We start from the raw sequence: 19,693 nt of genomic DNA on the forward strand, positions 1-19,693 counted from the left end.
CCATTTTACCAGTTTCCAGTTGCCATTTACCGTCGCGTTTTAACCCGGTTGCCTAAGTGAATTTTCGCGCTGCAATTGACGCGCAGCAGCAGAAGCACACATGGCACATCGCACATCACCCATACGCCGTGTGCAACTCGAGGGTTAATTGCGGGCGCTTAAACGATTCAGCGCGATGAATCCTATATGAGGCCCTTGATCGCCACAGGATATGCCCATCCACAAATATTTCATTAGCAGTCGAGTCTTGAATTTCAGTTTCTTTTCATTGTATGAATTTAATCACCATAAATCTCACTGGCCTAAGGGCGTAGAAAATACATAAATAAATTTATAAATATTGGTAGTCTATAACTGTTGACAAACAAATACAAAAATTGAGCATTTGGTTAATCTCCCTTGGGCCAAATATCGATTGAATAAACTTTATAAAATGTTTAAAAAATATTTTCTACATTGTTTAAGTCATTTCACTCTAACTAGGGAGCATAGTTTAAGTTACTTCCCTTAAATTATTCTCCAAACTAACTTTTAAAATCAAAAATCTATTAACTTACCCAACAAATGACTAAAAAAACTGTTTAAAAATTTAAATTTAATCCTATTAAAGCCCGAAACACTATTAAATTTTCTAGTCCAGGCATCAAGTCCTTTGAATTATACATTTCCCTAGCATTTCCCAGAATTCGTTGTAAGCCGACCTAATGGAATCTCAAAATTCAAATCAGCCCAGTTAAATCCCCAAACTAGTTGGCACTCAAACGGATACATTCTGTGAGATATCCCACACCGCCACATTACCCGCAGTCCATCTTTGATCCATCTGAAAGACAGATTAGGCAAACTTTATGCCCCGGTCCATTCAAATTGCTGCTTGACCCAATGGCCCCGCCCATTAAAAATCTCTGGAGAGGATGAGGACGAGCCTCGAGCGCCATTATGTCCATGTCAGTGTATCTGAAGGGGCCCTCCTTGTCGCCGGCTGAATTTCAGCATCAGTCTCATCTCGAATCCGCATTAATTTACGCTCATTGTGCGAGGGGTGTGCGGTCCCAGGCTCTGGGTGGCAGTATCTTCGACAGGGCTCCTATGTTTCGCTTTGTTTTGCATTGTCACGCAAAGTGTTGCTTACAGGGCGGCACTACCCTCCTCATCCTGATTCTGATCCCCCTTCGCCTCGATGTTATCGCGCATCAACAAGGCATAATAAGGAGGGCACGCTCATCCACTTGGCTAAGACAAAAGGAGCCTTGGTGTTTGTTTCTGTTTCGACTATAGCCGCCATCATTCACACCCCGCTCCACTGACAGCGGTGGTACTTGAACAAATATTTACAGAATTTATTTAAAAAATATTGCTAGACTTATGCAGAAAATATTGATTTTCAGATTAATTTCAAGTATTTTTAAAGTAGTTTCTTTAAACATAATAAACCCTTCAAAACAGGTGCCTATTTTATTTAAACTTTATAGTTAGTAATTCCAAACTCTAACTCTAATTTTTCTCTGTGCATCTAACTTGTCGCCCTGCCTTGGGTGAAGCATTTGCACCCAGCTTGACTTTTTTAATATCCCTGATATTTGCGCCTGTTATCATTCGATGGATGCGATGCCGCCTGTGGGCCTCCTGCTGTGTCTAGTTGTTGGCCATTTCCCATTCTTTAGTCCCCCCCGCCCCACCAATGAAACTCCGCGTCCTGTAGGGGGTAGGGTAGGCCTACCCCTGCCCCTTTTAACCGTCACTCCTCACCGCTCCGGGGCCGCTGCTCTTGTTATTCATGTCGTCATTTCCTATTGTCGTCGTTGCTGTAATTGTTGTTGCCATTCTGGTTTCAGCCGTCGTCCTACATGCGCGCCCAGCAACTTGTTTTCATTTTACGCTTGCCTGCCGCTTTTCAGCCGCTCCTCCCCCTGGCGCCACCCCGATTACATCCCTGTGACACCCCTCCTAAGCACCACAGACGCCCCTCTTCCAGCTGCTGTTGTCATTTTGTACAATTTTGCGCTCTGATTTTTAAATATAATCCAAAAGCAACGCTACTGCCACTGCTGCTGCTGCTGGTACTGTATCTGTACACTTAAAAAAATATATTATAAGCTTTTGGAAGCAATCGAATATTTATAAGATTTTATTCAAATAGAATTGTAAAGTTTTTCTTGAAAAAAACTAAGTAGTTGTTAGTTATTGGTAGATTATTAAAAAAAGAGGCATAAACCATTACAGAATACCTTAAAGCTCTTAATGATTAATAAATTATTTATTTTTATATTAGACTTGTATATTTTATATATTTTCTTTATATAAAGCAAACGTAAAAGCTTTTCTCTTGGTGTATCTGCCTGTGAATTGTTGGGTGGCCCAAGTCACGCGATATCGCGAAATCCGCTTTAGCGGAAATCTAATTGCACATCATCTCTCCTTCCTCCGCGCCCCGCTTTTCGTCCCGCGCTTTCCCCCCGCATTTCCTCGATCTTTCCCGCTTTTCCTCGCTGACTCTCCCTGCCATTTGGGATGCTGGCTGTGGCCGTAGGCTGATTTTAACATAATGCTTTTTTAAATGCAAAGTTACAAACACTCGCTTGTTGCCCGCTGCTTCGGCCCCAAAGCGACCCCAAGCCCTGCCTCCTGCCCAGGCCCCACGCCCCTCTCCGCCCCCTCTGCTGTGTATTAGCACATTTTATGGCAGCGTCCGCAGCCAACATTCAGCATGGCATTAGCATAAAGCAGACACAAAAGGCGAAAAGGAATAAAATAAAACAAGTCGGAATTATATTTCCCTATCATAGAGCTCGACCTTTTGATACCCACCCCCTGCGTATTTCTTAAACTAGCATCTTATTATCTATAATATCTCAGTATTTCAAATATCCTGGCTGCTTAAATAATTGAATGCCTCATTTTACTGAGGGATAATTGAGGCAAATTAAATTGGATTATCGGTCATGTGTAAGTAAGACTTCGTTTATATCATTATTATCGTCATCATCGTTAATTGTCCAAGCTGGAAATTTAAATTTGGCAATTTACAATTTAAGCCTCAACTGAATTTGCAATGCCTGCAAGGCAGCATAAAATATAAACAGCCTGGAATATGGTATTTAAGTTCAAATATGTGTCCTTCTACAGTTTAATATGTTAAATAATTTAATGGTGACATAGGTGTTACATATTAAAGCCCATTTCCAGTCTTTAATTATTCTAGCAACTAAATAGACATTCAAATTAAAATTTTACATTAATTTTAAACATATTAAATCGTAGCAAACAAAAGAAAACCGAAGTCTTTTCAGCTACTGTTCCCATAAAAAAATAAAATCCCTCAAATAAATAGAATTCCTCCTTTTTAATTGAAAGCTTAACTGAGACTAATTAGACTTCTCCGCTGGCTGCTTTCAGGTTTACAGGGTATTAATGCCCTTACACAGCACATACTGAAATATATATTTATTAATTAATTTGCGGTCGTTTTGACATTTGACTTTTCCTCATGTGGGCAGCTTTTTATACCCTTGCAGGGTATTATAATTTCAGTCAGAAGTTTGCAACGCAGTGAAGGAGACGTTTCCGACCCTATAAAGTATATATATTCTTGATCAGCATCAACAGCCGAGTCGATCTAGCCATGTCCGTCTGTCCGTCTGTCCATCTGTCCGTCTGTCCGTCTGTCCGTCTGTCTGTTTCTACGCAAACTAGTCCCTCAGTTTTAAAGCTATCTGAATGAAACTTTGCATATAGTCTTCTATATACTCTCACTGCTATATATGTCGGAACGGGCCGGATCGGACGACTATATCATATAGCTGTCATACAAATGTTCGATAAATTTTTAGAAAAAAAATTATAACTTGGCTGTTTTTCAATATTTTTGCATCATTTTTGAGATATAGCCATTTTATATTATTACAGAATTTTGGTAAAAATTTTATGAAAATCGGACGACTATATCTTATAGCTGCCATAGGAACGATCGGAAAAAGAATAGGAAAAAAATTATAACTTTGTTGTTTTTCAACATATTCTTATCTACTTTTAGATATAAGCTTCTTTTATTATTTCAGAATTTTGGTAAAATTTTTATGAAAATCGGACAACTATATCATATAGCTGTCATATAAACGATCTGTAAATGTGGAGAAAATGTAAAGCTGGGAATGTAAAACCTTAACTGTCAAACTGTAAACATAATAAGTAAAAGTAAAATGTAATGAAACTCTGTTTTGTGAGTGTTTTCAGCATTTAAATTTATAATATAAACATCAAAACCAATCTGCAAGGGTATACAAACTTCGGTGTGCCGAAGTTAGCTTCCCTTCTTGTTTTTAATTAATGTAAATATTTTTGCTACTCAGACCGCACCCCACTGCACCCGCACTGACCCGGCTAATGCATTCGTGGCTGTTGGAAATTCCACGAGGTAATGCATTTTGGCAAATGTTTGGTCATAATCAAATTGCAGTCAATGGCCCGATAAACACTATTGACATCGAACGCAGCTCAAACGGGTTTCCCCTCACACGAAACTCGCACAATTCATATTCGAAGTTTGTCGAACAAACATTTGGCTGGATAAAACCGAAGCGAAAACTAAATTTTAATTAACTGCTGTCAGGGCTGGTTGGGGGTTTTGCTGCCAAGCGGTAGGCCACTAAAATAGTTTTTCGCCACACCGGACAGGTGAGTGTCAATAAATCGAGTTGCCGGGTATTTCTAGCTTCCAAAGTCATCAGTTTCACGCAGATTTTAGCAATTACTTTTGGCCTAACACTCTTAATTAATTTAGTTTCAAAAAAATCCCTTTAACGAGTACACATTTGAAATCCTAAAAGAAACCACAAATACCTCCCGGCAAAGTAATCAGTTTCACACTGAATTTCCTAATTACTCGTACTTTTGGTTGCAAAGTTACCGACTAATTTAAGTTCGAGAGTGCTGGGAGTATTTGGTTTGCAGCTTTTCCCGATTTTCCACTCTTTTCCGCATTCCCTTTGCCGAATGGCAACACGGCGTATAAGCAATATTCGCGCAAATTGAGCATTTGATTTGACTGGCAAACGTCGCCGCCAACTGCCTTTGACAGCAGGCATCAGCTCGAGAGCAATCGAATAAGGAATAGCAGAGTAGGAAGTTGCTAGTTGGCAGAGTGGTGGAAGAGGGCAGGGCAGAAGCCAGGCCAAAAGGAAGAAAAGCTGAATAAAAGAGAAGCAAAAAGGCTTCAATGTGACACTCTCTCCTTTTTTTTTCCTGCTCAACGCCATTTCCATTTACGTTGTTTACATTTTGCCAAGGCGTGTTTTTTGCTGCCAAAAGGCAAACGACACCCGCCGCTCGCTCGATGGGATGCGATGCGGGTCATGTAATGGCCACGGCCATGTCGCATAGGTGGGCCTAGATAATGCACAGCGAGAAAATCCACACCCAGCGGACGACTGGCTGTACCGATAACGTCACTTTGGCGACTTAGTGCGCCTGCATGAGTTGATCAATTTATTGAATCAGACACATCTTATCAGTTCTTAGTCGGGGAAAATCGCTTAAATTAAGTTTTCACGCAGCGATTGCTTAGAGAGATGTTAGCACTCGTAGAAAATTCAATTGTGAAAGGATATAAACTTGTTGGAAATTGTCAATTTACATTTCTATAAAATGGTTTTTCAACTTAAGAAGACTTTTAAGCAAATAATTGGTATTTAAAATATAAACTTACAACTAAAAAGCCATCTGTTTTCAATTTAATATTTTAAAGAATCTTTTCAACTCGTTTTCTTTGAAGAAATAATCAAAAAATAATATAATAATAATATATTCATAAATTTATTAGACTTCCTGGAACGATAATAAACATTTTATGATTTTTTTCTTCGGTCTTTTTACTACTTAAAATTTTTAAGAGTCTATTCAACTCATTTTCCTTCAAGTAATAATAAAAATATAATATATTTCAGGTAGTTTCTAAATTTCTAGATACATTAGACTTCCTGGAAACGATTAAAAAATACTTTAAGATTTTCTTCTTTAATTTTTCACCGACTTTCTCCCAGTGTATCTGGCGTTAACTGTGACAGCAGCGATAACCGAAGCCTTGCTTGTTTTGTGCTCAACTCAGCAGCACCGAGAGAGTTGCGTGTTTATTTTTTTCACCTCAGACCCACTCCGCACTCCGTTATTCTTTCCTTTACTTTTTTGTCACTTTTAGCTATCGGTGGGTGTGCGAATGGGGTGGGAGGTGTGCGTCTGAATTCGGTGTGAGAGTGTATTAAAGAAACATCTGGCAGACCGCCCTTTTCCTGCCCCGGGGGCAACACCTTTTTCCTTCCTTGGCCTGCTTAAATTTAATTTAAAGGCTCAAAGACCAGAGCAAACAAAAATCTTTGTGCGGCTGGACGGCCATATATTTATGGGCGTGGCTGCATTGGCACATTGACATAGCATCATTGGCATCAGAATCAGAAATTAGCGTGACCGAGCCTTAATTGTGGGCCGAGGCCCGGCTAGGACTCGAGCACAATGGGCCTTTGTTGGCCAAGTTGGGTTTGGGAACCCGTTAGAGTCTCAGAGCAAACAGGCAGTAAGTCATGGGAACAGCAGGAAGTTGGCCCAGACCACTAGAATATTCGGGAGGGAGGGATGGGCGCCAAGGGGTTAAGACCGGCCGTTGTCCTTTGTTGAACCCCGCACTCGAGGGCGACCTTTGTCAGATTTAAACACTTTCGGACACTTGAGTTCGGCCCCGTTATTGAGACTTCACTTTAAATTAACATAATTTCTCCTTTTCTATTTCTGTTACGATTTTTTAAGACTTTCTTTACACTTTCGGCATTGTCCGAGGGCTTGTCCCTTCGATCGTAATAGAAAGTAATGTAATGTAATGCGCTTTGTGTTTCTCGGTCGATGATGATTATTATAAGTTCCATTTTCGGTCGCCCTTTTTATTGCCCAACCTGGGTCTCCTCCGACCATTAACCGAAATGAGTGCAATTCAAAATAATATCCCCGGACTTGGTCCCAAAACTTTCGAAAGATGTCCCAGCAGGACATCGTCCTTGTCGCTGCTGATTGTTTCGCAAAGATTCAGATTCGCACTTGGGATTTTCGGGTCTCGTGTGGGGATTCATTCAACAGCAACGAACTTTCGGCTGGCCGGCCAAAAATCATAAATCTTTTTAATTTCATTGATCAACTTTGGCCGGCACAAACTTTTGCCTTGCCTTGCCTTGCCTTGCCCCAAAGAAAGTTTCGCACTTGACTCCCGCAGGACATATTTTGCCTGACATTTAAATCGATGGCAGATAAATATTAAACTTAAAAAACTTCTAATTCATTGCTGCAAAATTATGTGTTGCCTCGCTTTTTCGGCACGATTCTTTTTCGCTTGATGGAGCAGCAATAAAAAATCATATTTAATGGGCACCGACATCGCCGATCGGCCGGAAGGAGGAGCTATGGGAAAACAACATGGCGCAACCGGAAAATAAATAAATGCCATCGAATAAACAAAGAAAGGACAGCGATTGGGTATAGTTGCGGCTCCTATGGCACAGATAAGGAAGCTTATAAATTGAAGACGAGTGGACAGTGATTGGAAAAATTAATGGGGCATATACGGTGTCTCCGAAAAGGGAACTCTTTTGGGGCTGATGAAGTTTAAGGGAAAGAAGCATTAGCAGAAGGCAATACTTAAGTTTAAAGTTTGAGAAAAGTAATATAATATAAATTAGAGACTATAAAGAGTTTTATTTAAGGATTCTAGGATAAATATTCTTATTACAAAATGAGTTAAAACTCTCTATATTAGTTTTAAACTTATATTTGAAGAACAGCTTTCTTTCCTTCTTATTAAGGGGGGATATACATGTAAGCGGTCAAAATTTGGCCATTTTTCGTGAATTTTTTTTTATAAGAAATAGTCAAGCAATCGTCGTGAAACTTTGGATATAGTTAAAAGTAGAATCAGAGATGATAAAAAAAATTAGTTATAAACAATATTTTACAAAATGGCGGACTTATGGAACATATGCCGTAGCGCCTCGAGCTTTGATTTGCCGTGCTATGGACACGATAGAGCTCGTAATTCCAGTCCGAAATCCGTAAACTAAATTTTTTTGTATTCATTACACCTTTATCTTCTATTTGAACCTAAAAAACCAAAAAGAAATCAAGACAAAAAAAATAAATTTTGATTTCAAGGAAAAAATGCCATTTTCAGGTGATCAGTTTTCACTTCCCACCCTCTTAAAAAATAGTAATACTCAGTTTTATAACAACCATGTAGGTTCAAATAGAAGATAATTTCATGCTGATTATAACAATTTTTGATTCACTCCGATATGTTACATAGTTTTTTGTGAATCGTGTCCAGAGCATAGGTAGAAATGCAAAAATTAGAAGCTGAGAAAAAGACGTTTAAAGTTTTTGATGCGCCCACGTTAACACTTGTGAACCTTGCGTGCATACTTGATTTGAGGCACTTAGAGTTGGAATTCGATAATGAAACTTACACACTATATTCTTTAAATAATAAACTATTTTTTAAACCAAAAAAAAAATTTGCCCAACAAATTTTGGTTTACATGTATATCCCCCCTTAATCAAGCAAAGTAGCGACCTCTTTCGTCCTTAATAAATCAGGGTCAACTTTTAATGAACCTGAGTGGAAAAACCCTGATTTCCCAGCTCATATCTTTCCCACCAGTTTTCAGAGTCCACACACAGCTTACGTATTCCAACTCGTTAATAACTTTGCATGTTATGAAGGAACAGCGTCCTTGCTTGTTCCTGTAAATAAACTTCTGCGAAAATGTTTGCGCAGTATGCAAAAACTTTTCGATTGTGGAAATCGCTCCTTGGGCGCACCACACGTGCAGCTCGGAGCTGGGATTGCGGAATTGATTTAAGAACTTCATAAATAGTGCTGAAATGAGTAATGAATGTGAATTGCTGGTTTCTCCCTTTACAATAGCCGGCGAGAGAGCTATTGACAGCTGCGGGAGCTGTTCATATTTCGCTCAGCGGGCGTAAAGCATTATAAGTCCCGCTCAGATGTGAATCAAAAGGACAGCGGGACGGTTCGAACCAGTACGAAACTCTCAATGCTTCCATTCAAAAAGGGATTTAATAAATACAATCTTCACAATGGAAATGCCCGTTTTTCCCTTCATCGAAAGCCATTGCCATTCCGTGATTGCGCCAGCTCCTCTTCCAGTCTTTTTTGCTTCTCCAGCTCATTTAAGAAATATTTAATTTCGAGAAAATGAATTATAAATGCAATTTACCCCACTGCACAGCAGGGAGCTCTATTTCATGTTTTCCTCCCACTTTCCCTCCTTATGATGCGTCTTTGTCCTCTGATGGCCTATGCAGAAAATTAATTACGCCGCTGAAACTTGATTCCCGCTCGCAGTCTAAAGTCAGCAGACGCCGCTGAGGATGAGGATGCGGTTCCGGAAGCCCTTGTGCCAATGCGACCACAACTGACCCAGTTGTTTAATTGAATTGAAGCCATAAACACTTGGAGAGCCGGAGCCACACAGCCGCACAAAACCGAAGTGAGCGCGAGTCGGGAATGAAAAATGGCCACGGCCAGGAGCACTCGTTAAATAACTTTAATTAGTAGTGCGAGTGTGGCCATCAATCACCTTTGAGCGAGAGCGAGAGCGGTGGAGAGAGCGAGTGCGAGCGGAAACGGAAACGGCGGCGGAAACGCCAACGGAAGCCACGTGGCCATTGCTAAGCATTTTGACAGCTGCGCCTGTCGCTTATGCAACAAAGCACACACATACGCACACTGAAGGAAAAGTAGCCACCCAAAATCGGGGATTTAGTTGAGGATTTAGGAGTTTAATTTCGAGTAAAAAGTAAAAAGAAAGCTATAATTTATTTACATAAAATATATACGATATTGTAAGTAAGAATTCAGACAGACCTTTATTGTTTATTTTTTATGTTAATTATTATTGGCTGAGCTGAATTTTTTACAAGGTATTGTCTTCATTTTGTAAAAATAAATGTATATTTTTTTAGTATTACAAAAGCTTTTATCACATTTTTAAGAAATATTTTTTCTTTTAGGTTTTTCAATGCTGACTTTAATATTTCATAAGATTCTGATATGCAAACCGAACTAGATGGCTCTTTAGCATTTTTGCTATCAAAATATCGGTGAAAAAAGCATAAATGCTTTATCATATAACCGGGAATAAGGTAAGCCATTTTTAATCCCCACAATAGTTTTTTGGCAGTACAAATGTAATATAAGCACACAAAAAATATATGGTTGTGTAAAACCATTATAAAGAATAAATAAATAAATACTTCTCTCTAGCAGTTAGAATTTCCTATAAATAAAAGTGATTATAAATATATATTTTTTTATAAATTGAGCCAATGTACAAAATTATACATTAAAATGTGTCTTAATATATAATTGATAACTTATTTTAGATTTAAAAAATCAAAAATTTATTTATTTATAGATATAGACAACCCTCACAATTTTTTATTTAATTTTTTTAAGTAATTTTCATGAGGTAATCTAAACATAATCTCCTTTAAGAGTCCCATTTCGACATTTCCTTCATCACAGTGACTATAAATTTTGTATAGTAACATTCGACCATGACCAAACCAACTTTCTTTTAGAAATAACTCTTACTGAGTCGACTCTTTCCCCTGTGCACACATGCACCGTGCTATGTACCAAAAAATTAAGGAAATACGAGAAAGCAAGGAATTAATCAAATTGCAAATTTCATCAGCGTGGCGAAAAAAACAAGCGCAGATGTGGAGCTTCCAGCGACAGCCAGCAAAAGTTGTTGACATCTTCTGAGCCAACACGTAGCGCCAGCAACAAGAACACACACAAAAAGTAGTAAACACTTGACGAGAGCGGCGGCAGGCGGCAAGAACAACACGGACCAACAGCTCAGCAGCCACTACTGCTGCCAAAAGAGAAGAAAGGACCGGGGCTACAGCAAATGTTTGCTTAAAAATGATGCGAGTCGCCTCCACCCTCATCCCAGGAGAAGAATTTGGTAGGGCTGGTATGCCTTAGGATGGGGGGGGCAGATGCTTCTTCTGCTCCTGACAGATGCAAGACGCGTTGACAGTGACAGAGACAATGATGACGGCGATGGTTATGTTGGGGATCATCATGAGGACGGGATGAGGTTGTGTGGTGTGGAGGCCAACATTCGGCATAATCCCGCTGACAAAATGTCATTACACCATCTACATAGTACATAGTGAAGTTGCCTTTTGAAGTTTTCCGACTTGTGAGTTTTTTGAGTTGGAAAAGGAAGGGAAGGACCTGTGCCGGATTGCAAGCTCAGGGGGTCGACGCTTAAATAAATTAATGACTGGCACAGTTGTATATTTCCATATTAAGTGAAAATACGTTTTGAAGAAATATTTGTGCAAATTATACTGTCAGTTTAAATAACCTATGATGTTCCTTGATGTCACAAATGCATTTAGACTTAAGTCACAACTTTAAGGCTAAGTCTAACCTTTGTTTATAAAGAAATGCTATTAAAATTTCCAATGATAGTAATACCTCCTAATTAGACGCCTGTAATTGGATAAGGAGCCTTAATTTTAATATTAAAATATTAAAAAAAACCCTTTCACGTTCCTAATTTGAGCATTGCCTACCTACCTCCTACACAGAGTATTATTTTTGTAATCAAGAAATCAGAGATTACTAAGATAAAACCCAAAGGACCAAATAATTATTTAACATACACCCGAATGTATATCCTTAGAAAGGATATAAAGTAAATTAAGCCTTAAAGGACCTCTTCCGCTCCTCTTTGACTTACCGTAAATACAATTGTTCAAAGTAGTCCTTGTCCCGGAGTCTGTTACGGCTATAGTTATTCCTCAGCTCTCCGCCGGAATCGGAAGTCACGCGAGTGCCCGAGTCATTGACAAATGGCCAGGGAACTGACGCTCTATTGTTTTATTTTTATTTTACCACGTTTCCCGAGCACTTTTCCGAGTTTTCACTGACTACACTGCCTTCCGCCGGCCCCGCGAATTGGCCTAGTTTGTCTAGTATTTTGGCGTTGTCTTTCGTGTGTTTTTCTTAGGCCTCTCCTAGGCTGCAGTTTTGAGTTACTTGGCACTTGTGTCTAATGCTTTTGTCTGCTTTTCTTGCTTTCTGCTTGCGTTTTTCAGCATTTCTCTTGCGTTTTCCAGACGGGCGACGCTCAGTCTTTGCTTGCACTTGAGAGGAGCCGTTATCTGGGTGGTGTGCCGGTTGTGTGTGTGTGTGTGTTTGGTGTGTTTTGCAAGTGCGGTTGAATTAGCGAGTGAGACACGAACTTTTGACCCCGTTTCGACAATAACAACACGAGAGGAGCAGAGCAGAGGCTTCTGTACTCCGGCTTTTTGAACCCGCTGCTGCTGGCCGGCTTTTCTTTTTGGCTATTGCCACACTGAATACGTTTATAGGTTTGTCGGTGACTTAATTTTTGGCGCTTCCCACTGGGTCCTTGGTGTTTATTGATTTAGCAGGGCGTTGTAATAATAGCAATAACTCTTTATTACCCTTGAGCCTGTCATTTGCACACACATAACCACATTTTGTTTCAAAATGGAAGGATTTTCCGCTTTGTTTTCAACACTCTTCACAGTCATAGCTCGAAACTTAAGTTTTCAGATTTTCCGCACGTTTTACGTAGCCAACCCGAAGTGATAAACCCGTAAACATGACGTTTTTGCTCAGCCAGCGCGTCACAAACTGAACAAACTGAAGGAAAAGCCAGCATCTGAGCTTTCCAGACACTTGGCAGCTGTGATTTGCAGTACTTTCTCTCTTGCGCTTTCTCTCTTTGGCGCCATCCGGAAATGTACCTTTCTCCACGTGTCGAGCGAACAGCTGTTGCCGCAGATGTTCCACTGAGACTGCGTACTAACAGCTCACTGGAAAAGCTAGGAAATTTTCCGAGCTTTGTGTCTTTATGGCACTGGAAATGTATGAAAATGGGAATAGTTATCCATGGCCATAATGGTCTTTCCACCAAGGCGCCGCCTACAAAACAAATTGAACCCAAAAGTTGGCGCGAAAGTCAACACTTCGCATACAAACAGACACACATACGCATGGGGCGGCAGAAGGGCCATCTTTCCGCTTGGCCAACTTTTGGGGCCAACAAACTTTTCGCATAACAAAAAGCCTGAAATTTTTTAACCTACATTTGGCTTCAATTTACTCCTTAGATGGGGTTTACCCAATCTTAGGTAGAAGTATCAACTTGTTTACCTCTTTTGCAATAAGGTAATTAATTTACAAAGAACAAAAAAGGATATATGTTATATATAAAAGAATTTTTCACATGCACTTGAACATACAAATTAATTTAAAATATTTTTTATTACATTTTTTTTTATCTAATTGCAGTATTCAGCAACAATGACCGTCATGTCCTTGGTGGCTGTGGCAGAGTCCTTGTCCACTGAATATATGCGAGACCTGATCTCCGCCCGCCTTCTCATCCCCCTGCTCCATGCTGGCAAATCCTTTAAGGTCCCGCCGCATGTTATAGCCATCTTCACCATCCCTGTAGAACCCGGGCTTTATCACCTGGATCTTGAACTGAAGCGAATTGGTGTAAAGGCTCAGGGCAGCTCGGTTGCTCTTGCGCACATGAAGCGACACATGCTGCGCATTGAAGCACTCCACCATGGCCTGCGAGACCTGGTCCATTAGTTTTTGGGCCAGACCAAGCCGGCGGTAGGAGCGCTTAACCGCCAGCGAAAGGATGTGGCCACACCGACCGTCGATCGGGTCCGGCTCCAGTATTTTGCCCAAGACATAGCCCACGATGCCGCCCTCCTCGTTCTCGGCCACGTAACTGAGCTGCGGCCAGGTGGTACCTATGCAGAGATAGTACCTCATTTTGTAGTTCTCGGGCAGGCACAGCAGGTTGCAGTGGTGCATGCTCAGGAAGTCCTCTGGCCTGGCGCAGCGGATGTTCATCGTGCAGGTATGTTAATTCTTGCTAATTATATTTGCTGCTCCTTCAGAATGAAACTCGTTTGTCAAATGAAAATTATATTGGGAAGACAGCTACAAGATAACATTTGACATTTGACATTTGTCGCCAGGCCAACTAATATTTTCCAATCTCAACAAAAACCCGCACTCATCGTCATTACTTCTTTTTAATTTTAGTTACGCTTTATCTGTTAATTAATTACAAAAACCTAATGCACAAAAATGCAAAAAACGTCGAAACATGCGCACCTCAGCATTTATGGTTCAGCAACAATGGCCGTCGTGACCGCTGTGGTTGTGGGAGTGTCCGTGTCCGCTGGATCTGTGCGAGACCTTAGTATCCCCGCCAGACGTCTCCTCGTCGCCCGCCTGCTTCGACTTGACCTGGTCCTCGTCGGCAAATTCACTGAGGTCGCGCCGCATGGCATAGGCATCCTCGCCGTCCGCATAGTACTTGGGCTCCACCTCGATGATCTTGAACTTGAGCGAGTTGGCATAGAGGTTGAGGGCAGCCCGGTTGCTCTTACGCACATGGAGCGACACATACTGCGCGTTGAAGCACTCGACCATGGCCTGCGAGGCCTGGTTCATCAGCTTCTGGGCTAGGCCGAGGCGGCGGTAGGAGCGCTTCACCGCCAGCGAGGTGATGTGGCCGTGGCGGCTCTCCTCGTTTGGCTCCGGCTCCTCCATCTTGGCCAGAACGTAGCCCACGATGCTGCCCTTGTCGTCCTCGGCCACGTAGCTGAGCTGCGGCCACGTGAGGCCGTGGTAGAAGTAGTACTTCATCTGGTAGTTCTCGGGCAGGCACAGCAGGTTGCAGTGCTGCATGGTCATCAGGTCCTCGGGTTTCGCGCAACGGATGTTCATGGTGTGGCTGTTACTGCGGATCGGCTTGACGGTTGATTTCGGCTAGTCTCGGCGAGCTTTCCTCGCTCTGCCCGGCTGCTGTGGATGCTGTTGATTCTGGTGGTGATCCCAGGCAAGTGGCTGCTGCTCCTCCGGCTCCTCCTGACCCAACAACTCGCGCACGAGACGAAACTTTGACAGAAAAGCCTTCCAAATGAGAAACCAGCCTGCAACGGGATGGGGCATAGCATTTATGAGTGAGTAAGAGATCGGAGTGTGGAAACTGGACTCCCACTATGCGTAATCGTCTGCGGGCGCCTGCTTACCCAACAAAATAATGGCTGCGACGAAACTAACAGAGGCTAATATGGTGAAAATGAAAACCAAGCCCGTTTGCAGGGACATTTCAAGGGGAAACTGTGAAATTGTCAGCTCTAAACATTCAGATAAGGAAGGGGATGTGTGTGGAAAATTAGAAACTACGGGTAAATTTTTTAAAACTCCTCTTTCTGACAGCAAAAATAAGTTTCTTAAAATTTTGTGTGGTTTCTGGTGCTTTCACAATAAAAAACAGCTGTCATGCAGGTGTGACCGTTTTACCGAACTCAAAATCCCACATGTCTGACTATTGATGCCTAATTGGGAGATTACAATAAAATTAACAACAATTTCTAGAAGCATAGGCATTAAACTAAGGGTATTCATTAACATTTGTACATAGTTAACTTCTTTTTAGGGTAAATATTGTTTTAAAAGGTTCCCACACTCGCAACTATTGTTGCCACCAAAAACCACATGGAGTTGCAAAATCAACTAAGCAGCCATTTGCCGCTGTAATATAAGTCAGGCGGTTAATAAGACACTATTGGAAATAAGCTAACGATACTTATTGTCCCGCACTTGGGTTAGTTTTTATTTAATAACCACCTTGCTTATTAATTTATTTATTTTTCGCGAACGAGCACACTTCTTGCACACTTATACACCGGCACCAGTGTTACCAAAACTAAAATCCAAAAAATACTTAAATAAATATTGAAACTATATGTTTTATTAAAATTTGTTGTTTATATGTAGTCAAATATATGGTTAATTCCAATAAAATAAATATTGCTAGAGCTTTTATTCTAAATTTTTTTAATAAATCCAAATTTTACCTACATCAAAATATACCATCCGTAAAATACCAAATTGTATAATTTGTTGTGTATGCATGTAAAAACAGCTGATTACCTTTGACAAGTTGGCAGCGCCTCGCTGGATTCTAATTTTAAAAACAATAAGTTATTAAACAAATGCGATTTTAGCATTAAACTTACGCAAAATGCAAGAGTTTTCGGCCAAACGCGATGCCCTATTCGCGTGCCTAGACGATGCCAGCAAAGAGCTGAGGGGCACGGCCCTGGACCAGAGCAAGGCCAGGCCGTACTCCATCAATGCTCTCGACCGGGGAAGTGAATCCGGAAATGCGTCCGGATCCGGACAGGTGATGAACTACCGCCACGGACGCAGCATTGAGGCAGGCCTCGAACCGACGGACGGCAGTTTGCGACGAATGCGCGGCAAAGAGAGCATTTTCAAGAAGCCCGAGCTGCCCATCGGTCGGTGTTTAAAGCCTCGAAACACGCCGGATTACCAGGTGAGAGAATTGTCTTCTAACCATACAAGAACCCCTTTCAAGTACCTTGGACTTACCCACAGATAAATCCCCACAAGTGGAAGAAGTACTCCCTGGCCGACGTCGATATCTCCGATCAAAGCAACTCGGCAGCCGCTTTGTCTTTTCTCCGGGAAATGGATTCCCAGCGGGAAGCTGAGGGAGCTGGCATGGATTCCCAGGATGCCGGCGGCAAGATTGAGTTCAAGAAGACCAGCAAACTCAATCGCAATCTCAAGAAGTTGCAGGCGGAGGAAGTAAACGATGTGGAGCTGGACAAGCCCCAGTTAAGAGGCTCCAAACTGGTGATGCCCGAGTATGTTATAGGCCAAAAGGCGCAGAAACAAAAGAAATCCAAGCCCAAGTCAAATCAAAGTCGTGCCGCGGGGAAACTCCAGCTTTCTCACTTGGCCGAGGAAGACGAACTGGATGAATAGCCTATAGATTTTAGGCTTACTCTTATTTTAGTCTTAGTAGTTAATATTTAAGAGTGTAAATAGAACACAATTCTTTTCAGCTTATTAAAACACCAAGGTTTTGTCTAAAAATGCAGAGATTTATTCTTTAAGTATACAAATCGTTTCTAAGAGTAGACAAAATTGTAATACATTTTACTTAATATTTTAAAAATCCCACTCTGTAAAGTGGAATGGTTGCTTGTGACAATGATCACTTAGAAAGACATCATTTTCCTACCCCACACTTTGGGGTACTACAATATGCATTCGATATGAAGGAAAATTAGGAGAGTATTGTCTCAGAGTATAAAAGATTACAAACATATATAGCACGCGGCACAAAACACATAATCTAAAGGACATACATAAATGCGACGACGATACGTACATAAATACGGTTGTGAAATGCAAATAGTCAGTCGGGGGAATGCTTTCAATATGGGCAGTGGCTGGTGCGGCTACTCCTTGTAGAAGCCGGGATTGAAAAAGAGCTTCTTGTTGAAACCGAGATTATCGAAGGCGCCCGTCTGCATGGATCCCTTCAGAGTGCGCATAGCGCCCACCGAGGCGTGCGTCTTCTTCAGGATGTCCTCGAGGTGCGTGTCGTGGGCGTGTTTGGCGAGCATGTCGCACAGCGTCTGGATGTACCAGCTGCCGGTTTCGGGATCCCTGTGGGTCACATACCCGGGCGTATTGGCATGGCACACCAGCGTGTCCGAGAGCGTAGCCACTTTCGCACGGGAAAAACCCTCCGTTTCGACCTCCCGCTCCTGCGGCAGCACTGCAACGGATGCTGGCACCATGGTATCGAAGTGATTATTCGGCTGACCCTTATCCTCCTGCTCACCGCGACAAGACGGAAATATTAGCACCTTTGGCTTGTCCACCAGATACGGGCTGACGTTCGCCTGAAAGTGGCTCATAATTATGTGCGTATCCGCCACGGATCCATCGTGGAACTCCACCTTGTCGATCTCCTTAACGCGATTGCCGTGCGTCATCAGCACCATCACGAAGCACTCAGTGTTCTTGGCGTACGGCGAGGACGTCACCTGCCGTAGCACATCAAAGAACTGCTGCTGATTCATGTTATCGTAAGCAAAGACAATGAAGCCCATTAAGCGGAACAGGTGTATCAGAGAGTTGCTGTCCACATGGGCGCCGTTCCGCCTCCGTTCCGGATTGGGGAAGTCGATGATGTTGACCATAAACAACACTCCGCGGTTGTTACGCGACTCCATGGGATATATTTCCAACAGCTTGTCGGTATGGATCATTGTTGACATTATCACCTCCCGTGTTCCCTCGACGGGCTCAGTGTAAGGGGTAAGTGGTCCCAGGGGATCGCCAAGGGGCTTCTGCAACGGTAGCGGAAACGAGATAAGAATTTGTAGAGCAAAAAAAAAACTGATAACATTACAAAAACGTGAATGAATGCAGAATTCTCTATTAAAACGCATTATGAATTAGTCAGTTTTAGGACAAACTTGCAGTGGGTGCATTAAGATATCGATATGATGGCATCATGTGGTGAAATTCAGGGAACAGGAGTATTTACGGGAGTCCCCAAACTGGTTTTAGCCCCCACAGAAAACGGGGTAAAGCACTTGAAGTTTGTGGGAAAGGTATTTGTTTTTGATTTCGGATTTAGCTTATCAACATGGCCTTGACGGTGATTCATCTATACCAAGTAGGTTAATGACCCTAGCCCACTGGAGAAATGAGTGGGATAGGTAACATTTTTGTTTATTCGTAACCTACTGATGGGAAGGGGGTTATGTGCATATATAAACATAATGTAGTCATAACCCATATCTTTAGTTATCAGAATCAAAAAACTCACCTTGCTATAACAGGCTCCTTCCGCCTCCGGCGTTTTGGTATCCACAATGTCCGCTGACCTGCTGTTGGTCTTGCGCTCGGTGATCGATATGAAGGGCACCCTGGCGGCGGCATCGTCGACGGAAGCCAGTAGCTCGGCGGCTTCCACACAGTTCACCTTTCGCAGGGCAATTATCAGCAGATTGTAGGCGGTGGGACCGCGCTGAATGATCTTGAGAAAGAGCTTGCGATGCTGCTCCAACCGGACATCCTCCTCGTCCATGTTGAAGCGCTCGCCGTTGAGATCCTCAGCGTTGCGCAGCATCTGGGTGGACAGAATGCCCTGGCGGACGCACTCGGTGGCTATGCGGCTGTAGTCAGTCATCTTTACCAGCCGATCGAGGTTTTGGCGGATGTGGTCGCGGTGCTTCTTCAGCATTCCAATCTCGCGTTCGGGTGGCTGCATTCCGAAGTTGTTGTTTTGCGTGTGTTATAGCTTAGTTGCACTTATTTGTAAGTCGAAGGACAGCGGCAGTGTTCAATCTCCAATTGGCAGTGATATTGGCAATGAGTCACCTCAAGGTTTTTCCGTGACTGGCTTTTGGCTTTGGCACTCGGTGTTCGCGTCTTTGTCTCCTCTCGGGCTTTGTTTTCGTTGTCGTTTGCGCTGGCGGGGCAACAGGCACTAGCGCGGGGGCAGCACTGGCAGGGTCCTTATTTTTTCAAAAGCAAATTAAGTATGTATTGCACTGGGATAATATTGCACAAGGATTTTAAGGATAAGATTTCTTTTGAAACAAAAGGATCAGTGCTAATGCTCTCTCTCTCGTTCGCAGCCGTTCGTTGTCTCTCTTTCGCGTTGACTAAATTCTAAGTGCGGATCTGTGTGGCCGTTGGGCGGGCCATAAAATATACCCC

At 42.2% G+C, this 19,693-nt stretch overlaps 6 protein-coding genes across 8 annotated transcripts in view; 1 reads left to right on the forward strand and 5 right to left on the reverse strand.

Annotated features, from left to right (window-relative positions):
- dpr6 (defective proboscis extension response 6) overlaps positions 1-12,703 on the reverse strand; it is a 102,318-nt gene extending 89,615 nt beyond the window's left edge. For both annotated transcript variants that reach the window (XM_070286100.1, XM_070286099.1), the window contains exon 1: positions 11,814-12,703. The gene's annotated coding sequence lies outside the window, so the exon portion shown is untranslated. The remainder of the gene's footprint in view (positions 1-11,813) is intronic.
- A 647-nt stretch (positions 12,704-13,350) lies between these two features.
- Positions 13,351-14,116, reverse strand: LOC108078943 (N-alpha-acetyltransferase daf-31-like). The gene has a single exon (XM_017173092.2). The coding sequence runs from the start codon at positions 13,973-13,975 to the stop codon at positions 13,400-13,402; it is 576 nt and encodes a 191-aa protein (XP_017028581.1). The 5' UTR covers positions 13,976-14,116; the 3' UTR covers positions 13,351-13,399.
- Positions 14,117-14,144: 28 nt separating this feature from the next.
- vnc (GNAT family N-acetyltransferase vnc) lies at positions 14,145-14,860 on the reverse strand. Its single transcript, XM_017173091.2, has one exon. The coding sequence runs from the start codon at positions 14,858-14,860 to the stop codon at positions 14,258-14,260; it is 603 nt and encodes a 200-aa protein (XP_017028580.1). The 3' UTR covers positions 14,145-14,257.
- Positions 14,861-14,902: 42 nt separating this feature from the next.
- LOC108078944 (small integral membrane protein 13) lies at positions 14,903-15,413 on the reverse strand. Its single transcript, XM_017173093.3, has 2 exons — positions 15,166-15,413; positions 14,903-15,066 (listed from the first exon to the last, which is right to left on the reverse strand). The coding sequence occupies exons 1-2, from the start codon at positions 15,242-15,244 to the stop codon at positions 14,903-14,905; spliced, it is 243 nt and encodes an 80-aa protein (XP_017028582.1). The 5' UTR covers positions 15,245-15,413.
- A 530-nt stretch (positions 15,414-15,943) lies between these two features.
- Positions 15,944-17,044, forward strand: LOC108078910 (uncharacterized). The gene is made up of 2 exons (XM_017173042.3): positions 15,944-16,478; positions 16,541-17,044. The coding sequence occupies exons 1-2, from the start codon at positions 16,164-16,166 to the stop codon at positions 16,931-16,933; spliced, it is 708 nt and encodes a 235-aa protein (XP_017028531.1). The 5' UTR covers positions 15,944-16,163; the 3' UTR covers positions 16,934-17,044.
- A 3-nt stretch (positions 17,045-17,047) lies between these two features.
- On the reverse strand, positions 17,048-19,644 carry Dronc (Death regulator Nedd2-like caspase). 2 transcript variants are annotated; one of them, XM_070286098.1, is made up of 2 exons: positions 18,446-18,567; positions 17,048-18,312 (listed from the first exon to the last, which is right to left on the reverse strand). In XM_070286098.1, exons 1-2 carry the CDS (start codon positions 18,479-18,481, stop codon positions 17,413-17,415), a joined length of 936 nt encoding a protein of 311 aa, XP_070142199.1. In that variant the 5' UTR covers positions 18,482-18,567; the 3' UTR covers positions 17,048-17,412. The 2 variants fall into 2 exon arrangements, with proteins under 2 accessions (XP_070142199.1, XP_017028530.1); XM_017173041.3 differs by lacking the exon at positions 18,446-18,567 and adding an exon at positions 18,798-19,644 and having other exon boundaries at positions 17,050-18,312.
- Positions 19,645-19,693: the final 49 nt, after the last annotated feature.

Source organism: Drosophila kikkawai, chromosome 3L (genome assembly GCF_030179895.1).
Source record: "Drosophila kikkawai strain 14028-0561.14 chromosome 3L, DkikHiC1v2, whole genome shotgun sequence".
Classification (NCBI taxonomy): domain Eukaryota; kingdom Metazoa; phylum Arthropoda; class Insecta; order Diptera; family Drosophilidae; genus Drosophila; species Drosophila kikkawai.